The 22,321-nt window shown below is 26.8% G+C and overlaps 1 protein-coding gene across 2 annotated transcripts in view; it reads right to left on the bottom strand.

Moving 5' to 3' along the window:
* Nucleotides 1-20,871, bottom strand: part of LOC145840226 (uncharacterized) — a 28,045-nt gene extending 7,174 nt beyond the window's left edge. For both annotated transcript variants that reach the window (XM_082947408.1, XM_082947407.1), the window contains exons 1-18: nt 20,774-20,871; nt 20,060-20,188; nt 14,066-14,224; nt 12,679-12,804; nt 10,437-10,586; nt 8,186-8,289; nt 7,691-7,783; nt 7,318-7,359; nt 6,543-6,757; nt 6,106-6,206; nt 5,847-5,945; nt 4,793-4,964; nt 4,144-4,373; nt 2,693-2,895; nt 1,993-2,174; nt 1,363-1,516; nt 1,043-1,189; nt 75-205 (exon numbers count right to left, since the gene is read on the bottom strand). In XM_082947408.1, the coding sequence (XP_082803534.1) occupies nt 75-205; nt 1,043-1,189; nt 1,363-1,516; nt 1,993-2,174; nt 2,693-2,895; nt 4,144-4,373; nt 4,793-4,964; nt 5,847-5,945; nt 6,106-6,206; nt 6,543-6,757; nt 7,318-7,359; nt 7,691-7,783; nt 8,186-8,289; nt 10,437-10,586; nt 12,679-12,804; nt 14,066-14,224; nt 20,060-20,188; nt 20,774-20,824 (2,488 nt within the window). In that variant the 5' untranslated portion in view covers nt 20,825-20,871. The remainder of the gene's footprint in view (nt 1-74; nt 206-1,042; nt 1,190-1,362; nt 1,517-1,992; nt 2,175-2,692; nt 2,896-4,143; nt 4,374-4,792; nt 4,965-5,846; nt 5,946-6,105; nt 6,207-6,542; nt 6,758-7,317; nt 7,360-7,690; nt 7,784-8,185; nt 8,290-10,436; nt 10,587-12,678; nt 12,805-14,065; nt 14,225-20,059; nt 20,189-20,773) is intronic.
* Between the last annotated feature and the right edge of the window lie 1,450 nt (nt 20,872-22,321).

The raw sequence follows: 22,321 nt of genomic DNA, 5'->3' as shown, positions 1-22,321 counted from the left end.
ACTAATTTCAGTTGAAGTTTGCAGTTTTAATTTAAAATATAAGTGAAAAGAAATATTATATCAAAATTCCTCACCCCTGCCCCTCACGTCTCTATCGAATCTTCCTCTCTCGTTCCTGTCGTATCTGGGGTGGTTTCCATGGTAATCCCTTCTCTCGTTTCTGTGTTGGGGCGACCTTCTCCTCCGGTCCTCGTCCCCGCGGCCCCTGTGTGACGTCATAAGCAAATAATTATTTTTTTACTAAACATATTGTATTATAACTAATAAAACAGTATAACCTTTTTTAAATATTTTTTTTAATATATATTAAAAGACTAAGGAAATGTTAAGACGGATTTTTTTATGCTGCAGACCAATTTATTATTGAAAATTTAACAGTTAAGTTCTAGCCGGTCGTGTTGTACTTTTAAAAAAAATCAGCTATTTGAATTTATTATAAAACAGTAAAAATCAGTAGCAGTGCAATAAACTTACAACGCCTAGATACACACTTTTACTTTTTAAACAACTTTTTACTTTTTAGTGCACGTGTCCATTACAAAATGTTTTAAATCTATACATTATTCTTATTGTTTAGTAGCTTATTATTTTATTGTTACTATTTTTAAGTCTTTTTACTTGCCCAAAATATTCCATCTGAATTTTTCATTCAGTTGAAACTGATTATGTTTAAAAAACAACGAGCGAAATTATTTTTTATACTTATAAAATAGTATAAACTTATCAATAGCTCAAACTAGTAAAATAATCATGGGTTCCACTTATCAATTTAATTATTCTTAAATTCAAGGCTAATAAATGAAAATTTTAGTGAAAAAATTATATTTATTGCTTTAAACACATACAACCAGTTCTACTTGATTTCTATAATAATCAGTTTAAAACCCTTACACAAAATATACATAAATAAATCATACACATAAAATTTAATACCTATACATAAAACACCAGATTTTCAAACTTTTCAGGAAAAAAAGGGCATCCATCAGGGAAATCAATCTAATTTCTATTATATTTACAAATAAATACATTAATTTTTTACCTGTTATTCATCCAGGAGTCCCTCCTGTCTTCGTCCCTGTTGAAATTTTCCCTGCCGACTTCCCTCTCCCTCTGCTGGAACTCCGGCCTGTTGTAGTCCGGCTTCAGCATTGAACCTTCGAAGCTCTCCTTGGACTCCGGCTCTTTTCTGTTGTTTTAATTAAATTGGTTTATGGACACTTTGCTATGTTTTGCCGCTGTTTGAATTCAATTATTTTTCAGCTTAATCTGATATGTTTTGAATTAATTTTATTATTGAATTATTTGAACGCAGTTCTTTTGAAATTTTTTTTTTATGTATTAATTAATCATTTAACAAACCTTTCAGCTTGTTGTTGGGGCGGTTGCTGGGCGATCGCCATGGCAACCTGGTTGTTGGGCTGGTGCGGGCGAGGTTGCCTTGCAAACCCTCCTGTCGGGGGTCCACCTTGGGGTCTGACGCCCATTTGCTGCGGGGGCACGTTTCCATGGATACCTATTAAAATTGTAGATATTAAATTGAGGAGAAGTTCATGTTTTAGATATTCATTTGAGCAGAAGTTTAAAAATTAAATATAAACTAAAAATAAATAAAATTTATCTCACTTCGTATTCGTATTATGCTTAAATAAATATTTTAAATATCAACTTTTTCAAGTAATTTCAAACAAATAAGTAAAAATCTTTTAAAATATAAAACAGCGCCTGACTTTTACAAAACTTTGAAATAACTGTCTTTAAATCTATTTTTTCAAGTTACAAAATTATTTTTGATTTTACAATAAAGCTTTAAAAAACTGTCTCGAAACTAAATTAGGTGGTATAATGTATAAAATTATGCTTACAATCCACATCACATCAACTTTAATTTTTTAAATAAATAATACTAAGCTACTCGCTAACACAAACATAACACAACATTCTAATACTAAATATTCTAAATTTTTCAAATTGGTACATTCTTTTATTTACCTGGTTGCTGGGTGATTGACATCGGGGGCCGCATGGGCGATCCCGCCTGCTGTATCCCCTGCACGCCCGCTTGTTGCTGTGGCAACCCGGGTTGCTGTATCCTGATCCCCGTGAACCTCAGGTGCTGGTTGGGAATGTTTATCATTTGAGGGGGAACCCCTTGGTGGCGAATTCCCTCGAAACTGTTGGTAGGGATAAAATTTATTATTACTATTATACTAACTTACAAATAAATATAAAAAATTGGTGAATTACATTATTTGATAAAATTTGAATAAATACACTAGGATTAAATTATATGTAAACTAGTAAATTGGTGAATTAATAAAGTTGATACATTATTAAAACTTTAAATTGATACTTTTTTGTGTGTCATCAAAACTTTTGTTTACATTTAAACTGGTTAGTATCTATTTGTTACATTACAATTTTAGATTAATTGTTTTAAAAAACTTAAAAAACAAATAATTTATATATAAAAATACATGGCTTTAAATACGATTTGTTTATCAATTTTACTAAAATCAACCGAATACAAATTAAAATTGATATAACGTTTATTATATAAGAAAAAAAAATCATATAGAATTAATATTCTTATAAATTTTATTTTATATATTCGTATTTTATAAAAATAACAAATTATATAAATAATAACAATTATTATAACGAATAAAATAATATTCTTAGCAACGCAAACCGTTGTTGGGGCGGGAGTTGCTGGAATCCTGGCGGCGGGTGCCCGTGTGGGTGGTGGGGCCTCATCTGCATGGGGATTCCCCCGGGGTGGTGGGCGATCCTGACGTGGGGGCCGGCGGGGTGTAGGGCGAACATCTGGTTGTTTTGAATTGCGCCACCTTGCGGCCGCAACCCGGCCACCTGCGTCGTCGGTATCATTCTTATCTGCGGGTGATTATTGTAAAAAATAGTTTTTAATATATTTTTTGTTTTAATTGGGTGTTTTAATATGTTACTTGTGTATACTAATTTCATCATTCTTATCTGTGAAAAATAATTAACATATATTTGAATGATAAATATGGATTTAATTTAGAACAGAAACATTAAAATGAAACGTTCTTATTTGGACAGCATTTGATTTAATTAGTTATAAAGTTTTTGATGTATTTAAACTTATTTGATCGTCGTGTTTACTAATCGATTCACAGAAACATTCAAACTTATCATTCTTATCTGGTGACAAATTCATTTAAATGGACAACTACAATTTCTATTAACAACTTTATTGTAATTTATTAAGAAAACTAATTTTTATAAATCAGTTTACCTGCGTTGTCGGTATAATTCTTACCTGTAGGTGATAAATTATAGTATTTTAATGACTTATTTTCAGACAACTATTTAATCAAACCTTAAACGGACAACTACAATTTCTTATTTCAAAACCAACTATATTCTAACTTATTAATAACTCGTTTTTATAAATCAGTTTACCTGTGTCGTCGGTATAATTCTTATCTGTAGATGATAATTTGTTTTTTAATAAATTACTCATCTTCAGAAAACTATACAAACCTTAAATCAGGGTTTCCCGAAGTGGGCCTAAGCAGTCAAGGGGTCAAAGAGGGGGAAATAAGGTCATAATTTTATACTTACACCAGATATTCTTGAGTTGATTATGATGAAAAAAAAAGGGTCTTAGGTTTTTTCAATGGTAGTTTTTTTTTGAGTAATCTTGTTAAAGGTGGCATTTAAAAAAAAAAGTTTGGGAAACCCCGCTATAAACGGACAACTACAATTTCTTGTTTAAAACTACATTGTAATTTATAAAGAACTAGTTTTTATAAAACATTTTACCTGCGTCGTCGGTATAATTCTTATCTGTTGGTGATTATTTGTATTTTAATATATTATTTATCATATCACTCTTATCTGTGCGCGATTATAATTTAGAATATTGTAGATCCACCCACGTACTAGTAGTCTTTTACATTCTCTTTAACTTAATTTGGTTTGATACATGAGCTACTAATGCTGAAAGTAAATCATCATGCATATTTCATTTACATGACAAGTTGTTTAGACAAAGTTTGATAAATATCGCTTGAAATTTTGACTACCCGTGAATCAGCGTAATATAAAAACAAAATAAATTAGTTAATATTAAATTAATATAAAATTTGTTCAAACCTGCAATGGAACCGGGTGATTTGTCGGAAACGCTGAGGGTTGCTGCTGCAACAACTGGTGCTGGGTGGTCGGGTTGCCTGGCAACTGTGGGTTACCTGGTAACTGCGGGTTGCCTGGCAGCTGGTATATCATCTGCATCTGTTGCTGCTGGTTGCCTGGCAACGCTGCAGAGGGTTCTTCCCCCTTTTCGGAGTTTCCATCCATCTCCATATCGATTTCCATTGAGACTTCTGAAGATATATTTAAAACCTACTAAAAACTTTTCATCTGTTTGAAATTTTTTTTGGGAAAATTATTTGCTTTTTATACCGTGGAGAAACATCTAAATTAAAAATTCACCATTCCTCCAAATGGTCTAACACAAACATAATAAGATTGTATTTTAATATTTTTAACCAGCTTTTCAAATGACTAGGAACTGATTCGGGACCTACGTAGCCCAACGAGTAAATGAAATTTACAAACAAATATAATAAATTTTTTAAAAACTTTTCAAATGACTTGGTACTGATTTTGGTTCGATACAAATTAAAATGCACTGTATACATTTATAACAAACAATTTTTTTAATACCTTTTAAATAATTTAGTACTGATTCAGGGTCTACTTAAAAGTAAACAAAATAACATCTAACAAAAAAACAAAATACCTTTCAGATGGCTTGGAACCGATTCGGGGTCGACGTATCCCCACTGGTTGAACGTTTCGACCTCCTTGATGTTTTGCGGGCACTCGACGTAGTTGCACCCCTCCTCCTTCACCCACGTCGACTTCTGGTGCTCCGGCATGTCCTTCCCCGCCGCCCAATCGCATTTCAGTCCCTGATTGGATGAAATATAATAATTTTAAGACAAAAAATATTTGTATTTTATTAAGCCGTAATCAGTAGTCGCATTGAGTTCCATTGTGAGGAAAATTTAAAATAGAAAATGGAAAAAGGCAATAGAATGTCAAATTATATTTGACAGGATTCAAATTTCAATCCCTGTTTGGGTTAGTATATAAAATCAAGTGTTGTAAAATTGTTGCATTGATCGGATACTTAAACTTGTAGTTCAGTATTCCCTGATTGGTAATAAATAGAATAACGTTCTGTTAAATTAAAAATATGCGTAACCATTGTATTAAACATAATTTATATTTAATCTTTTTCGGAATTAATAAAATAGGTAGTACTAAAAACTTGTGAGTAAACAAAATTTATAGTTTGTCATATTTTTAAGGTTCGTAACAGTACTATAGATTAGGTAGAAACAAAAACTAAAAATATTAAGAGTCGCATTTTGATCCTTGTTAGGATTATTGAAAACTTATTTATGTAGAAAAAGTAAATGAGTTCATTATAAAACTATCAATCATAAAAGAGTTAAGTCATAAATAAACCATTTGTATTGAAAATAATACTAATATTTTTTAATATTAAGATGAAAAAGCCGGCAAGTTTTATTAACTGTTTTAATAAATTTAAATATATTCAACCTTGATGAAGCTCCACAGCAACCCATCAAGCTACGTACACATTATTTTCCGTGAGCTTCACTAACTAATAAATATTGAAGTATACATATAATTATAAATTACAACTCACCTTTCCAGCGCATTATTTTACTTACTTTTCCAGCGAGCTTCACTAATTATACTTTTCACTAAAATTAATGGTATATATCAAGTATAAATTTTTCAATTTACAAAATATCACTCACCTTGCCAGCGAGCTTCATGTGTTTCACTTTTCTCACGGCCACCGCAGCATCAACCCTTTGCTTCATCACCACGTAAGCGCATCCTCTAGGTGGTATCATCTGCAGTAAACAAAATTAATCGTTGTGTCAGCGACATTAAAACAAATTAACCAGAATATCAGGGCAACATTTAACTATAAACAAAAATTATATAAACATTAAAAAATAATAATTATCGAATCAAAGCAATATTAACATAACTGTTGGTGGCGAAACTAACATTGATTTGTTCAATCTCTCCGTAGGCTTTGATGACGTCTTCCAAATCGCTCTGGACAACTTTCGATGACAAGTTTCCGACCCAAATCGTCTTCGAACAAACTGTAATAAACAATTGGATTTCTTAAGAAGTTAAAACAAGTAGTTATGTGTCAAAATAACAATGTATTTAAAAATTGAAACCTTAAAAAATAATAATGTGAGAATGAATCACATTTAACATCCGACTTTCAATAAACTCTTTATTCAAAATGTACCACAAATTATTTCAAAGATCAGGAGTTTTGAACCCATTTAAGATTCAGAAAAAAATACAAGAGCATAAATAATCAAACAAAACTATTATTTAAACAACTATTTTCTAATATAAAAATTATTAATTACTAATACTTATTTATGTTTCAATAAAATTTTCATTTTAATCTTTAACAAACAAACCGCTGATGAATCCTTCCTTCTTGGGCGGCATGCCCCTCTTTCCGCCCCCAGAACGGGAATCTCCCCTCTCCCTCCTGTGGTGGCTCCTAGATCTCCGTCTCCTTGACGACCGCCGGTCCCTCGACGACGAGTTGCCGTGGCGACGCCTGGCGGACGACGACCTCCTCCTCCGCCTAGAAGACGGTGAGGAGCGCCTCTTGTGGGGAGACCTCGATCTAAAGTGGGGAGAAAGGTTTTAGGAACATTATCATAATAGTAAAATCTAATATCGATTTTTAAGTTTAGTTTATCTAATTTTAATTTTGGATTATAAACCTTGGGGAGACCTTGATCTTCAGTGGTTGGAAGAAAAATTTATCAATATTTTCTTTATCGATTTTCAAGTAAAGTTTATCTAATTTTAAACGATTTTTTCAAATTATTTTTATTTGTCTCTTTAGGGGAGACCTTGATCTTTAGTGGTTGAGAGAAGTTTGTATTTGAAAATAATTAAAAAAATTATTTTGATAATTTTGGTTATTGAAATCTTTTTATTCAATTCCCTTTTAGCTATGAAAAACACCAAAAATGTTGTTAATATATCTCCGAATGTTGGGTTATTTAGTCAAACATTTTTATTTTAAAAAATAACATTATTGTACAATAATACAAAAAAATATATTGAATTTATGCAATTTATAACTGGCTTTTCCGAGTATATGCTTCAAAAGAAAACATCAGTTTTATTTTTAATATAAAAGTTTAATTAATTAAAAGTTAAATTAGTCAAACTCACCTTGTTTTGCGAGCCTGTTTATTATTGCTTTCCCTTGTGTATCTGTTAAAATATATTTTATATTAAAAACAATTACATTAGTACGCATTGTTATTTGATTATAACTATTTACTTAAATATCCACGTTTAATTGTTTTCTAATTATCAAATAAAACTTAATAAAGCATAACAAAAATGAATGTAAATGCAACAAAAAAGCCACTACATTGATACTTAATAATGCAACACATAAACTAAATAGAACTTTTACTAATTATAAAACATTATAAAGAAAATATTTAAGTACAACAAAGAAAAAAAAAATCTAATCTATAATATAAAAATTAAGAAATATAAACTTTTTTAATAATAAATAATAATACAAATAACAGACTGTTGAATTTGTGCATCGAAATTTCTCTGTTCTTGTTCCAAAGCAATTTTTCTGCTTTCGTCCATATTTCCTAGGATTTCGTGTCTTTTTTCACTATAATTAATTATTACTGTTTCATAGTGATTATCAGCGAACATTATTTATACTTTTGGAAGTTTAAAAGATTTTTTTTTATGTAAGTAAAATCTCAAAAACTTTCAGTCAAACATCTAAAGCAAGGTTTGTAACAAGTTTCAATCAAACTATTTCCTTCTTTATTATGATGATGATTTATTATGTTTCTATTTATTATAAATTATAGTTATATGCATTTGAATCTAAAAATTTTAACTGGAGACAGCCTAATCATTTTTTTGTAAATAAATATTTGTAACAAATTTCATTTGGCTAAATACTTTGAGTCGTTTTTCATCATTTTTTTACACAGTTATAAATTTTAACAAATCCACATCTTATACATTCAAACTAGAAAATTGTTAAACATTTCTAATTTACTTGTTGTTAGTTGTCATTTTATCTTTCAACTTGTCCAGTCCGTCATAATCGAAATCTAACAGATCGTGAACAAGATTCGGTCTTTCTATGGCGCTATCGTCTTTCTATAATTTTATAAACATATTACTAACAAAAATAATGAAATTAAACTTTAAAATAAGGAGTTAATAAAAAAATATATGTGTTGACTAATAATTAATTCGTCTTTCTATGGCGCTGTCGTCTTTCTATAATATTATATACATATTACTAGCAAAAATAATAAAATTAAACTGTTAAATAACAAAAAAGTTAAAAATATATACGTGTAAACAAAAATATAAATAAAAACATTTGTTTGAGCAGTTTAACTACTTTTTTGCTGAAATCTAGACTTTGGCGTTGTCTAGTTTTATTAGCAGGGTGGCCACCAGTTTTTTAGAAATTTCTTCAAGGTTTTTGAAAGTACACGTTTTTGGGTCTATTTTTCGTTTAAAATGAAGCTTAATGTAATAAATTGTGTTTAATAGTATAACAACATTGAAAAGATACTGTAAAGCTACGTAAAGTAACAAAAAATTTGATGAAGACAATTTTTTTGTTTATATAATAGATTATTTAATTTCAAAACAAAATTTCACTACTTAAATGTAAAAATTGTATAAAATTCCAAGTTATTTAGTGATTTTTAGCCTTTACTGTCAAAATGCAGGTTTTTCCAGGTTTAGTGGTTTCTGTGTAAAGTTTTGACGGTTTAGAAATTTATTTAAGTTTATTTATTATATTAATTAAATTTAAATTTAACAAATTATGTATGTACAAACTCAAGTTAAATTTAGAAGTACAAACACTAATATCCATATTTACAGGGTTACCCCAAAGGTTTTTTATAAATTTCTTCCAAGTTAAAAAAAAATATTTTTTTGGTCTGTTTTTAGAATAAATTAAACTCGAGTTAAAAAAACTGTTTTTAATATCATAATAACATTAAAAATACACTGAAAAGATACATTAAGTTTTTTTAACTAACTTTTTTTTAATAATACATTTTTTTTACTTTCTTTATAATAGATTTTAGTACCTAAAAGAAATTTGTTACTTTTTCACATGTAAAAATTCCAAGTTTTACAATTTTTAGTTATTGTTCGAAATTCCAGATTTTTTTTTTCAATATTTCTCAAACTCTAGGTTTTTCCAGTATTTTTTGCCTAAATTGTCAAATTCAAGGTTTATCCGGAATTTAAAGTTTTTTGGCAACCCTGTATCTAGTTCGTTGATTAGTTTATTCTTTAATATAAATTTCATACTTCCAATAGTTGGCTGATTTTATTATCATTAAATATTATATAATTTTTCTAGTTGATGCTTATTTTATCATTAATTTTTTAAAACTCGATCAAATTTGCTGATTTATTTTTTAAATAATGCAAACCTTATCTAGTTGTTTAGTTATTATAAACACTTACTTGAAACTTTATCTACTGAGCTGATTATTCTACAGATTATAAAACTAGTTTTTAAATTTATCCAAACATTTGACACTATTATAATTAAACATTACGAACTCTATCTAGCAGATTGAGCATTAAACTATTAAGTAATTCAAGCTACATCTAGATGGTTGAAGAGTTATATTTTAATATTAGACACATAACTCATACACTTGGTTGTTTATTCAATTTTTAAATACACAAAACAAACTTCATCTAAACAATCAACTATTTTATTGCTTCTGACCAAACCAAAAGTTGTGGAGTTTTGTAGCTCATTGTATAATATTTTTTTAACAACTGTTATCTTTACAGGTCATTAACATTTATACTTTATTTCTTTTAATATCAACAATGTTAATTTTAAACTGTATGTAATATTTTTAAATTACATCATTAAAAAATATCACAAACATTGTCAAGTTCTTGATATAAACATTATGACATTATAACTTTATTTGATAGTCATAAACTGATAAAAACCACAAACTTGTCCAGCTAGGATAAAGAACTTTATTTTAATAATAGCCACAAAATGTATATGTTTAGTTGATTAGTAAGTTTTTTAAAACAAATCCCAAACTTTATTAATTGGTCAACTATCTTTTTGTTACGAATTTCAAACTTCATCTAAATAGTCAGGTATCATAAAATCAAAAATATCACAAACACAATATAAAAACCACAATCTTAGTCGAGCTGATTGATGAGCGTTTCATCATTTTTTTTCTAAACTTAATCAAAATAAATGACTATACTACCATCAAAATATAATCACAAACTTTATCGAGCTGATTGATTAAAGTTTCAATTTGTTTTCTCTGCTCGTCCGTCAGCAGATTGGCCACGCTTTCAACCCTGCCCTGGTCCGGGTTCTCAATGAGCTCGTTCAACACCTTCGCAATGTCCAGGTTCGGTTGGGAGCTTGAAGCCTGTTGGTGTTGTGTCTGAGTTGAAACTTAAATTTATAGATAATTTGATGCCTGTTGGAAAATGTTAGTTAAAACTTGTCTAAATTGGGTTGTGAACTTGAAGCGTGTTGGATTTTTTGAGTTTGAAAAATATAACTTTAAAAAGATAAGTTTGTATGTTTTTCAAGTTTGAAAGAAATAACTTGAAAAAGATAAGTTTGTTTAATTTTTATGTTTTCATAATAATTCTGTATGATTTTTTTTCAGCTGGCTGTTGAAGCCTGTTGAGTGAGTTTTGAAATTTGTGTGAAGTTAAATTGAAATTAAAGCTTCATATTTTTGTATGTTTTTTTTTCACAGATAAAGCCTGTAAAGTTGAGCACTTTGATATTTGGTTGAAAATGTTGTACTCGTGAGGAAGACAAAACTAAGAAAATATTACATCCGGATTCGATTGAGAGCTTGAGGCCTGTTAATAGTGTGTCTGAGTTGAAATAAAAATTTTGGGGATATTTTTTGTAAACTGATGTTGATGCCTGTTGGAAAATGTTAGTTGAAATTTGAGGAAAGCTAACAATGATGAGTTTTGAAGGAGATTGCATTTGCTATGTTATAAAAGTTAAAAAACGCCACAATATTTATTTACATGGTTATAGATACGTACTAAAATATACTACAACAATAGTAACAAAACTACATTTTATTATTTGAATCACAAATAAAAAAAACAAATTACAGTACCATTATTATCAGTATTATTATTAGTTAGTAAAATTTATAAATATATAGAACAAATTTACCTCTACCTCATTATTATCAGTGTTGTTAAAAATAAATTTTATTAACTATAAAAAACACAATTTACCTCATCTTTATTATTATCAGTGTTGTTAGTAATAAATTTCATAAATTATAAATAATCCAAACACACCATATCTTCATTGTTATCAATAATTTATTTTATTATTAACAACTTTACAACTAAAAATATAATACAAATTTACCTCATCTTCGTTACTATCAGTATTGTTATTAGTTAGTAAACTTAACAAATATATTACAAGTAAAAAACAACTTTACAACTGAAAATAAAAAAAATTTACCTCATCTTCATTGTTATCAGTGTTGTTACCAATGAATTTTATAAATAATTCAATTTACCTCATCTTCATTATTATCAGTGTTGTTAGTAATAAATTTATTAATTATAAATAAAACAAAATTACCTCATCTTCATTGTTATCAGTGTTGTTAGTAATAAAATATAAAAAACAAATTTACCTCATCTTCATTGTTATCAGTGTTGTTATTAATAAATTTTATTAAAATATAAAAAACAAATTTACCTCATCTTCATTGTTATTAGTGTTGTTAGTAATAAAAAAATATAAAAAAAATTACCTCATCTTCATTGTTATCAGTGTTGTTAGTAATAAAAAATATAAAATACACAATTTACCTCATCTTCATTGTTATCAGTGTTGTTATTAATAAATTTTATTAAAATATAAAAAACAAATTTACCTCATCTTCATTGTTATTAGTGTTGTTATTAATAAAGTTTATAAATAATTCAATTTACCTCATCTTCATTATTATCATTATTGTCAATAATAAATTTTATAAATAAAACAAATTCACCTCATCTTCGTTGTTATCAATAATTAATTTTATTTTTAACAACTTTACAAGTAAAAATATAATTCAATTTACCTCATCTTCATTATTATCAGTGTTGTTAGTAATAAATTTTATAAATTATAAATAATTCAATTTACCTCATCTTCATTATTATCAGTGTTGTTAGTAATAAATTTTATTAATTATAAAACAAATTTACCTCATCTTCATTGTTATCAGTGTTGTTGGTAATAAATTTTATAAATAATAAATAAAAACAAATTTACCTCATCTTCATTGTTATCAGTGTTGTTGGTAATAAATTTTATTAATTATATAAAACAAATTCACCTCATCTTCATTGTTATCAGTGTTGTTAGTAATAAATTTTATCAATTAAATAAAACATATTTACCTCATCTTCATTGTTATCAATAATTAATTTTATTTTTAACAACTTTACAACTAAAAATATAAAAACAATTCAATTTACCTCATCTTCATTATTATTATCAGTGTTGTTGGTGGAGGCGCCTGCCAACACCATCAGCTGCTGCGTTATGTCGGGAGGGAACACCGATTTGTCCTGCCACAAGTTCAACACCCGCACTATTTTTTGCTGCAAATATATAATTATTCAACACTCTTAAGAATAATAAACACCGATTTGTCCTGCCACAAGTTCAAAACCCGCACTATTTTTTGCTGCAAATATATAATTATTCAACACTCTTAAGAATAATAAACACCGATTTGTCCTGCCACAAGTTCAAAACCCGCACTATTTTTTGCTGCAAATATATATAATTATTCAACACTCTTAAGAATATTAAACACCGATTTGTTCTGCCACAAGTTCAACACCCGCACTAATTTTTGCTGTAAATATAAATAATTATTCAACATTCTTAAGAATATTAAAAACCGATTTGTCCTGCCACAAGTTCAATACCCGCACTATTTTTTGCTGCAAGTATATATAATTATTCAACACTCTTAAGAACAATGAACACCGATTTGTTCTGCCACAAGTTCAATACCCGCACTATTTTTTGCTGCAAGTATATATAATTATTCAACACTCTTAAGAACAATGAACACCGATTTGTTCTGCCACAAGTTCAAAACCCTCACTATTTTTTGCTGCAATTATATATAATTATTCAACACTCTTAAGAACAATGAACACCGATTTGTTCTGCCACAAGTTCAAAACCCGCACTATTTTTTGCTGCAAATATATATAATTATTCAACACTCTTAAGAATATTAAACACCGATACTGGCACAAGTTCAAAACCCGCACTATTTTTTGCTGCAACATATATATAAATATTCATCACTCTTTATTAAGAATAATAAACACCGATTTGTTCTGCCACAAGTTTAATACTCACACTATTTTTTGCTGTAAATATTAAATCAAAATTAATAAAATATAATAAAAACATTTAAAAATTTACTTTTCAACGTACCCTATCATTGATTGGGCACTTTAGAATATTTTCATTAAAACTATATCAATTACCTTTTTTATCAATTGGGCATTTTAAAAGATTTCTCATAGTTTTTAGAATAAAGCTTTAATAATTTTTAAATCATACCCTGACATTTATGGGACACTTAAGCAGGTATTCTTAAAATATAATATAAAATTTAACAGCCCTTAACCCTTTCATCAATTGGGCACTTCAGAAGATTATTTGTAGTTTTAATTTTTTTTTTTTTGCAAAATGTTTGGGACACTCGAGAAGATTTTTTAGTTTTAACATAAATATTTATTTTTCAAACGTACCCTGTCGTTGATGGGGCACTTTAGATGTTTTATTTTAGTTCTGAAACATAACTTTATTAAATAAATATTTATTTTTCAAACGTACCCTGTCGTTGATGGGACACTTGAGGAGATGCTCGAAGGTGCTGTATATGTTTTTGCAGAACCTCGGCATGAAAGGGTCCTTGTCGTGCACCTGGTGCCTGGACTGCCTCACAATTGAGTCTATAACGTACAAACCCGGCACCTTGTATTCTGGTCCGCACTGTTTATAAAAAAAAATTGCTGTGTATTATTTTACTATTTTCTTTTAATTTAACTATCAAGGCTATGACGTACAAACCCGGCACCTTGTATTCTGGTCCGCAGTGTTAACACCATAATTTTTTTAATTGTTAAAATAAATTGTTAAGTAGCTTTTGGTTTTAATTATCAAAACATTTATATCAAATTTAACTATCGAGTATAAACCTAGCACTTTGTATTTTGGTCCGCACTGGTGACAGCGTACTAATTTTAAAAAAACTACATGTGTATTGTTTCAAGCGTTGTTTATTTTCTAATTATTAAAACTTATTTATTAGTTCAACTACTGAGTCTATGACGTATAAACCCAGCACTTTGTAGCCTGGTCCGTAGCAACATAAAAATAGTTATATAAATATATTTCATATTATTTTTAATTGCCTAAATTGTCGATAGTGTATATTTGTTGATGAGTAGTTTTTGTTTTTATTATCAAAACATTTATATTAAACTATAGAGTCTATGACATATGAACCGGGGACTTTATATTCTGGTCCACAATTTTTTATATAGTTAAAGCCATAGGGGGTAGTCATGTTTCTTACAAGTTGATCTTACTTTATAGAATTTTTACTAAGCTTCAAGTTGCTGTTTACCATTTTTGAAAATTCAAATTGGTATTTGAGTATACAAAGTAGGGCCGCATAATAGGTACTCTATGGAAAGGGAAAAGTAAAACAGCAAAAAAAGACTATTTTATTTAAAGTATATCTCCTAAATTTTTCAAGCAATCTTCTTTAAACTTTCACAGTCTAATCTTTATACTATAACAAAAAACATTACTCCGGACTTTAAAAAATCTTAAATAAAAATACCTTAAAAAATATTTTATGAAGTTTTGTCTTTTTTTTTAATTTTTAAATTTTTTAAAATTCATAAGAAACATTTTTATCTTATAATGTAAGGAACATTTCCTAAAAATTTGAAGAAAATTGCTTGCAAAATTAAGGAGAAGATAGATTTTTAGTATTTTTTTTAATTTCAAAGAAAATTGACCCTATTAAACTTGCGGTTTATACATTTGTATGGAAACTTTTAACAAAAAATATAATGTCTCAAAAGTTAAATGATATTTTTGAATTCCATAAAAACTGGCTTGAAGTTTGTACTTAAAGCTTTCATACAAATACTAAAGTATTTTTTTTTAATATTTTTTAGTTAACTTTTCAAAACTCCAGAGAGAACCTGACATCCAAAACATTTCTTTCATGTAATCAGAAGTCTTATACAACACTGATGATATATTTGAAAAATTTTTTCTTTTTGTAAAAACACATCTTGTTCAATAGGGATGGGCACTATGCGGACTCTGGTATGAGACACAATTTTAGCTTGAAAAAAAAACAAATAAAATTGAGCATTTTTGTAATAATATATATAAATATTTTCTAAATTTAATTTTTAGTACACATATTAAAGTTGCTTAACAAATAAATATTTAATTTTAGTTTTAACCTTTAGGGGGCATTTGTAACTTTTATAGAACAATTTTTCAATAAAACCTGGGCCACAAAGACTGTTTTTAACAAGTCTGGCTGGCAAAATATTTTTTGAAAAACATCCAACCCACCAAATAAAAAAAAATATCCATCCCTATTGGATATTGGGGTTGCCACTCTTAGAGGTAAGAAATCTAGCATTCGCGTTCAAAAATAAGCCTGAGTTCATAAAAAAGAAAGAAACAGTAGAAGAAAAGGCTGAAAAAATGCTTCTAAGCTTAAATACTTGAATATTTCATAATATCAAAGAGACATAATCTTTTTAAAAAGCACTTTCATGAACTTTTGTTGACTTTGATGAAAAAAATTACTTTTAAATTAAAAACTAGCCTGAGATTTAGAAAAAATACGAAAACTAGCCAAAGCAATAATAAAATATATCAAATCTAGCCTAAGCTTAAGATCACATGTCAAAACTAGTTTTAATTTTAGAAAGTGTATGAAAACTAGCCTAAGTTTTGTAAAAAATATCAAAACTAGCCCGACTTTTAGGAAAGACTTCAAAACTAGTGTGTGGCAACCTAGATTAAAGTGTTTGGTTTTAAATTAAGGTCAATGTTAATGCTTTTTAAATATAGGAGCATTATTCCCTGTATGGCCTTAAAACTTTTAAATTTTAAGCAATATTACTTTAAAAAAATTAAACAGTTCAAAGTTTTGAGTTTTGAAGAAAAGCTTAATCTTATTTTTTAAATTCATAAACACAGGGTTTAAATTAGTTTAGTTAAGTTAAAACAGTTAAACAACTAAAATATTTTTAGCTATATAAATAATGACAACACCCTGTAATATATCACTATATCAAAACTAAAAAGTTTTTTTTGTAATAAATTTAAAAGTCAATTTAATAAATACTGAATTTTAAAAAAAATAATATGACCAGGTAACAGTTTAGATCTATAACCAAGTTATGAGCTTAGTAAACTAGCAATCAAATTTTAAATCAAACAAAATTAAAACAATACATATAATCCAATGCAAAATTTTAAAACACTTTGTTTTTTACAAATAATAGAAATACATAACCATACACACATTAAATTTAAATTTAGGCAAGGTTAAAGATTAAGATATTTTGAACTAACAGAATATATTTTCAAAACAAAAACTCAAGTACAGTTTACAACATTTTAATTTCTTATAAATTGATAAATATATACAGTTTTTAAATTATGAAATTTGGATAAATTTAACAACCACAACTAGAACTATTTTCAATACATATCAATTATAAGCATAAATGCTTAAATTTATGCTTAATATTTAATTAAAATTAATCTCTTAAAAATTTAATATGGTATTTATAGTTTACGAAGTTTATAATTACAAAAATTAAAAATGTTTACAAAAAAAAACTAAGTAAGGGCATGGGGGCATCAAATATTTTTAACAAAACTTAGCTTAGCTTTATGACTAACTAAAAATCAGTTTTTAAAGAAAACAAACTTTTCAAAAAGCATTTGATACACAGTCATTTTTGAATAAAGTTTTAAATACAAACCTAAGAACCAGAATTTTTTTAAAGTCAATTTTATCAGACATTTAAAAATTCTCTAATAATATATCTAATTTTTTGAGAAAGCTAAAATTTTAAGGAAGTGTTTCTTGCAATATTTAGAAAAATTTGTTAAAATATTTTTCAAAGTAAATATTAATGACTAAAAAAAGAAAAAATAATTTTTTTTTCGTTTATTTTCAACTTTCTTTTGAAAAAAGTTTCAAACTTGACTAGTTAAGGGCATAGGGGGTCCACCTTGATTTTAACAAGTCAATCTTATTTTATAGAGTGTTATCTGAGCTATCAGACATTTTTAACTGCTTGAAAAATTAAAATTATTTTTTGAGACATGAGTAACCCAAGTTGGTGACCTCAATAGGTTCCTAATGCAAGGCCCAAACTAAAAACGCAAAAAAGACATTTCACTAAAAATTTATCTCCTCCTACATTTTTAAACAATCTTCTTCAAATTTTCACAGAAAGTGTATTATTAAATTTTAAAAAGATTGAATGCAGGAATTTTTGAAATTTTGAAAAAATAAAATTTTTATTAAAAAAAACACCTATTTTTTTGTTTTTTTTTTTGTCTAAAATTTTTATTTTTTAATACTTTCAAAATTCCAACATTCAAAGTCTTAACTATAAAAGAAACTTTTCCTGAAAGTTTGAGGTCTTTAGCTCAAAAAATGAAGGAGAAGATGGGTTTTTAGTGATTTTTTAAATTCCAAGAAAATTGACCCTGAAAAATTTGTGGTCCATCTGTTTATATCGGGAACTTTTTATAAAAATTACAATATCTCAAAAGTTAAATAAGATTTTTTCAATTTTATAAAAACTGGCTTGTAGTTTGTACTTTAAGCTTTCATACAAGATCTAATGTTATTTTTAGTAAAAAAAATGTCAGAATCCCCCCTATGCCCTTAATTAACCAACAAATTATAAAAAAAAAATCTTATTTTAACTAAAAACACTTTTGCTTTAAATTTAAACAAATTAGATATATGTTTATGCTATTTCAGATGTAGAAAACTTTAAATGTTATCATCTAAAAATATGCTTTCTACAAGTAGTTTGTGGTTAAAACAACACATTTCCAAAAAACTCAAGTAAATTGCTTCAAAAATTAGACACAGATAGATTAAAATTGGCAAAGATTTTATCTTCCATATGTGGGAATTGAAAACTTTTCACACAACTGATTACATATTAAAATTAAGTGAAATTTTGTTTCATGACAATATAGTATAGCATAAACTTCAATCTTTCAAATAAGATCCCATACTAAAAGTTGTAAATAAAAATGTTGTATCCCCTCTCTTATTGCCTTAAACATACTTTTGACAATTAAAAATCTTAAATGATCTATAGCTTAACAATTTTAAACTTGTTGCTTTCTGTGATATTTCTAATTTTAACTAATTATAACTTCTATAAACATTAATAGTACAAAAAATAAACATTAGCCTTAGGTACCATAATTTTATAGTAAAAAGTATTACAGCATTATTGGTTTTTTTTTTACATCAACTAATTTTAGGGCTGCCAATAATTTCTGGCAAATTTTCTCCTTCAAAATTTCCTCCAGGTTTTTTAAAAGTACACCTTTTTGGTTTAATTTTTACTTTAAAATAAAGTTTAAGGTAAAAAACTGTGTTAAATATTATAACAACATCAAAAAGATACTGTAAAGCTACTTTATATGTGTTTTTTAATAAAAAATTTTTGATGGTGACAAAATTTGTATGACAGATTTTTTGTATCAAACCAAAATTTTTACTACTTAACATGTAAATATTGTTTAAAATTCCAGTTTTTTTAAAATAAACTATCAAAATCCAGGTTTTTTCAGGGTTCCAGGTTTTGTGGCAACCATGCTTTATAAATTAGTTTTTTGAACAATACATTACAAACATTTCAATATTTAAAAAATAAATTAAATCTATAAACAGTTTTTCACAAGCTAACATCCTAATAGTTGATTTAAAGTAACAACTAACTTTAGATTAAGGTTTTTATAAATACGCTAAAGTGCCCAACCAATATAAAAACTACAGATTTTAAGTTTTCAAGTAATAAATTTTTAACAATTAAGAAAAAATGTAATAGTTTTGAAATATTTTTAAAATAAAAAGTTATTCATATAATTATACTTATCTAAAACACAAACCAATTAGACACGAGTTTTTAAAGTTAAAACTATTTACAGAATTTTAGCTATTAAGTACCAAATTTAGATAATTAATTTTACATACGATAAAATATTAACATCAATATAAACAAATGAAAACTATCTTTAGATTTAATTTTTCTAACAGGCATAATAAACTTGTTCACTTAATTTTACTTATAAAACCACCAAACCATCTTTGAAATAAATTTTTCACTCTTAACTCATAAACAAACAATAAAATATTATTTAAATAGAATTCTATTTGAATAAGATTTTATTCAACGATATGATTTACTTCAAACAAGTGTAAAACATTGTTTTGTTAATGAAATTAAAAAAAATAGTTTGAACAATAACAACAGGTTAATTCATCAACAACCAATAAGTTAACCAACTTTGGAAATGAACTTAAAAAAAAAAGTTTGAACAATATAAAACAGGTTAATTCATCAACAACCAATAAGTTAACCAACTTTGGAAATGAAGTTTAAAAAAATAGTTTGAACAATAACAACAGGTTAATTCATCAACAACCAATAAGCTAACCAACTTTGGAAATGAACTTAAAAAAAATAGTTTGAACAATAACAACAGGTTAATTCATCAACAACCGATAAGTAAACCAACTTTGGAAATGAACTTTTCAACGCTCTGAACCACGTGCTTGTAGAGTGACTTGGCCTTCAGCGCTTTCTTGGTCAGCTTGCCCATCTTAGCGCGCGATATGGGCGGTTTTGACTTGTACAGCGACGAAAGCTGTTGATGTTTAAAATGTTAAGTTGTTAATCATAGCAGAGAAAAATGTTAAGAAAAAATATATACAATTGTATTTTATGAAAGTTACTGTGCAGCAATGAGAGCACAACAAGACAAATCATTATTATTTTATTATTTCATTTGAATTATTTTAAAACAGTTTTTTATTAAAAGAACAAGATATTAGTTATTAGCCAATTTAAAGAAAGCTGTTGATAAAACAAGAAATTAAAATTTGTTTCATTTAGAAAGAAATAAAATGTAGTTGAAATCCACTTTTAACAAAAAATGCCAAATTCTTTAGTTTTGTGGTAAATTATTTTAGTTTCTAATACATTTAGCCATTCAAATAAAGTTGTAATTGAAATCTTGTAAACTAATTAATCTATGTAAATAAAATACCTTGTACTTTTTAAATGCATAAAAAAAATGGTTTTAGAATTTTTATATCACTCAACTAAATATGTTAAACACCACACAGATTTAAAACACATAAATAAAGATTTATAATTATCCAATTTAAATTACTTGAATAGATATTGTAAAATTAAAATTATTATGTAAATACTATTTTCTACAACATACCTCAAGATTAAATGCTTTAACAGCTACCATTCCTTGGCTATTAGAAGTCATCTTTTTAGTTTTATAATTTTCTACTTAAAATTTCATCACAATACCTTGACAAAAGAATAGATGAAGAAAAACTGTTAAAACTAAAGTTGCTATACAATTAAACATTCTTAACCATGACAAATAAAATGTAAAATGTATACTGAAATGATCTAATAATTTTTCATTAAGATCCTATTAAAGCTTTTTGTTTAAGTAAAACTGATAGATACAAATAAGTTTTGTTATAAGTAAGTAATTTAGTATACTTTATAACTTTCATTATAAACTTAATCAATAATCATTAACCAAAAAAAATAATTAATTAAAAAAAGGTCACGATACTTGATCAACATTTAGAAAATTAATAGGTTATGTAAATTAATTAAATTGAAAATGCAACAACAGTTCTAATGCTACTTTTTTTACAGCTAGCAATGTATTATTACAAAGTTTTCTTATAGGTAAAGAACATCTGATTATTAAAATTTTTACAATGAAGAACTCAATAACTTAACTAAGATGTTTGTACAAAATTTTAATTTTGTTATAATTATAAAATACTGTTTTTTTAACAGTTTGTTCAACTGACAGGGTTGCCACTGATTTTTTTGAAATTTCTTCCAGGTTTTTGAATCTACATGTTTTTTGGTCTAGTTTTAGTTTAAAATTAGTTTTAAAGTAAAAAACTGCGTAAAATAGTATAACAGCATTGAAAAGATACTGTTAGATAATTCAAATGTGTTTTTTAATAAAAAACTATTTGATGATGACAAAAATATTTTGTATATATGATAAATTTGTTGTGTCAAATTAAAATTTCACTACAAACATGTAAAAATTATTTAAAATTTTAGGTTTATTTAGTTATTTTTGTTTAAAATTCCAGGTTTTTTTTTTCTAAAATTCTTAAATTTTAGGTTTTTTTGGGTTTACTTTTATGCCAAATTGTAAAGTTCCAAGTTTTGTGTCCCTGTAAAGACAATAAAAAAATAAAATTAGTTTAGTAATAAAATCATTTTTTTTACAAACTGTACAACAACTGATAAAACTACTGAAGCAGAATATTATGTTTATCCGTTAAACTAAATCCTGGTTTTTAAATTGTCTACAATTTTAGATATAGATGAACAAAAGTACTAGATCAATATTTTTAGTGTGCAAAAGATATCATGTACAAAGTAAAGTATTTATAACATGTTTTACAAAGCATTGTGATACCTTAGTTGAGCAACAACCTTTTTTAATCAATTTAAAATTAAGCTTCACTCAACTCAAAAGGGGAGATAAAATTATAATCGTTAATATTTCATATCTATTTCCAGGAAGTTGTCAATGAAATAGTATTTTTCCATCAAAAGAAATAATACAAGCTTTATTACTCAAATATTTAATTCTAATGAGAAAAAACTTTTTGATTAACAGATCAAGGGGATATATTAAACACTAAAGAATAAATTTTAGAAGGAAAAGAAAGGAGATTTGTATTTGTATAAGTTTGAACTTACAAAACTTACTTAC

This window comes from Thalia democratica, chromosome 7 (genome assembly GCF_965202585.1).
Source record: "Thalia democratica chromosome 7, ktThaDemo2.hap1.1, whole genome shotgun sequence".
Lineage (NCBI taxonomy): Eukaryota > Metazoa > Chordata > Thaliacea > Salpida > Salpidae > Thalia > Thalia democratica.
Note: the sequence above shows the minus strand (reverse complement) of the source record. Positions and strands in the feature narration are given on the sequence as shown.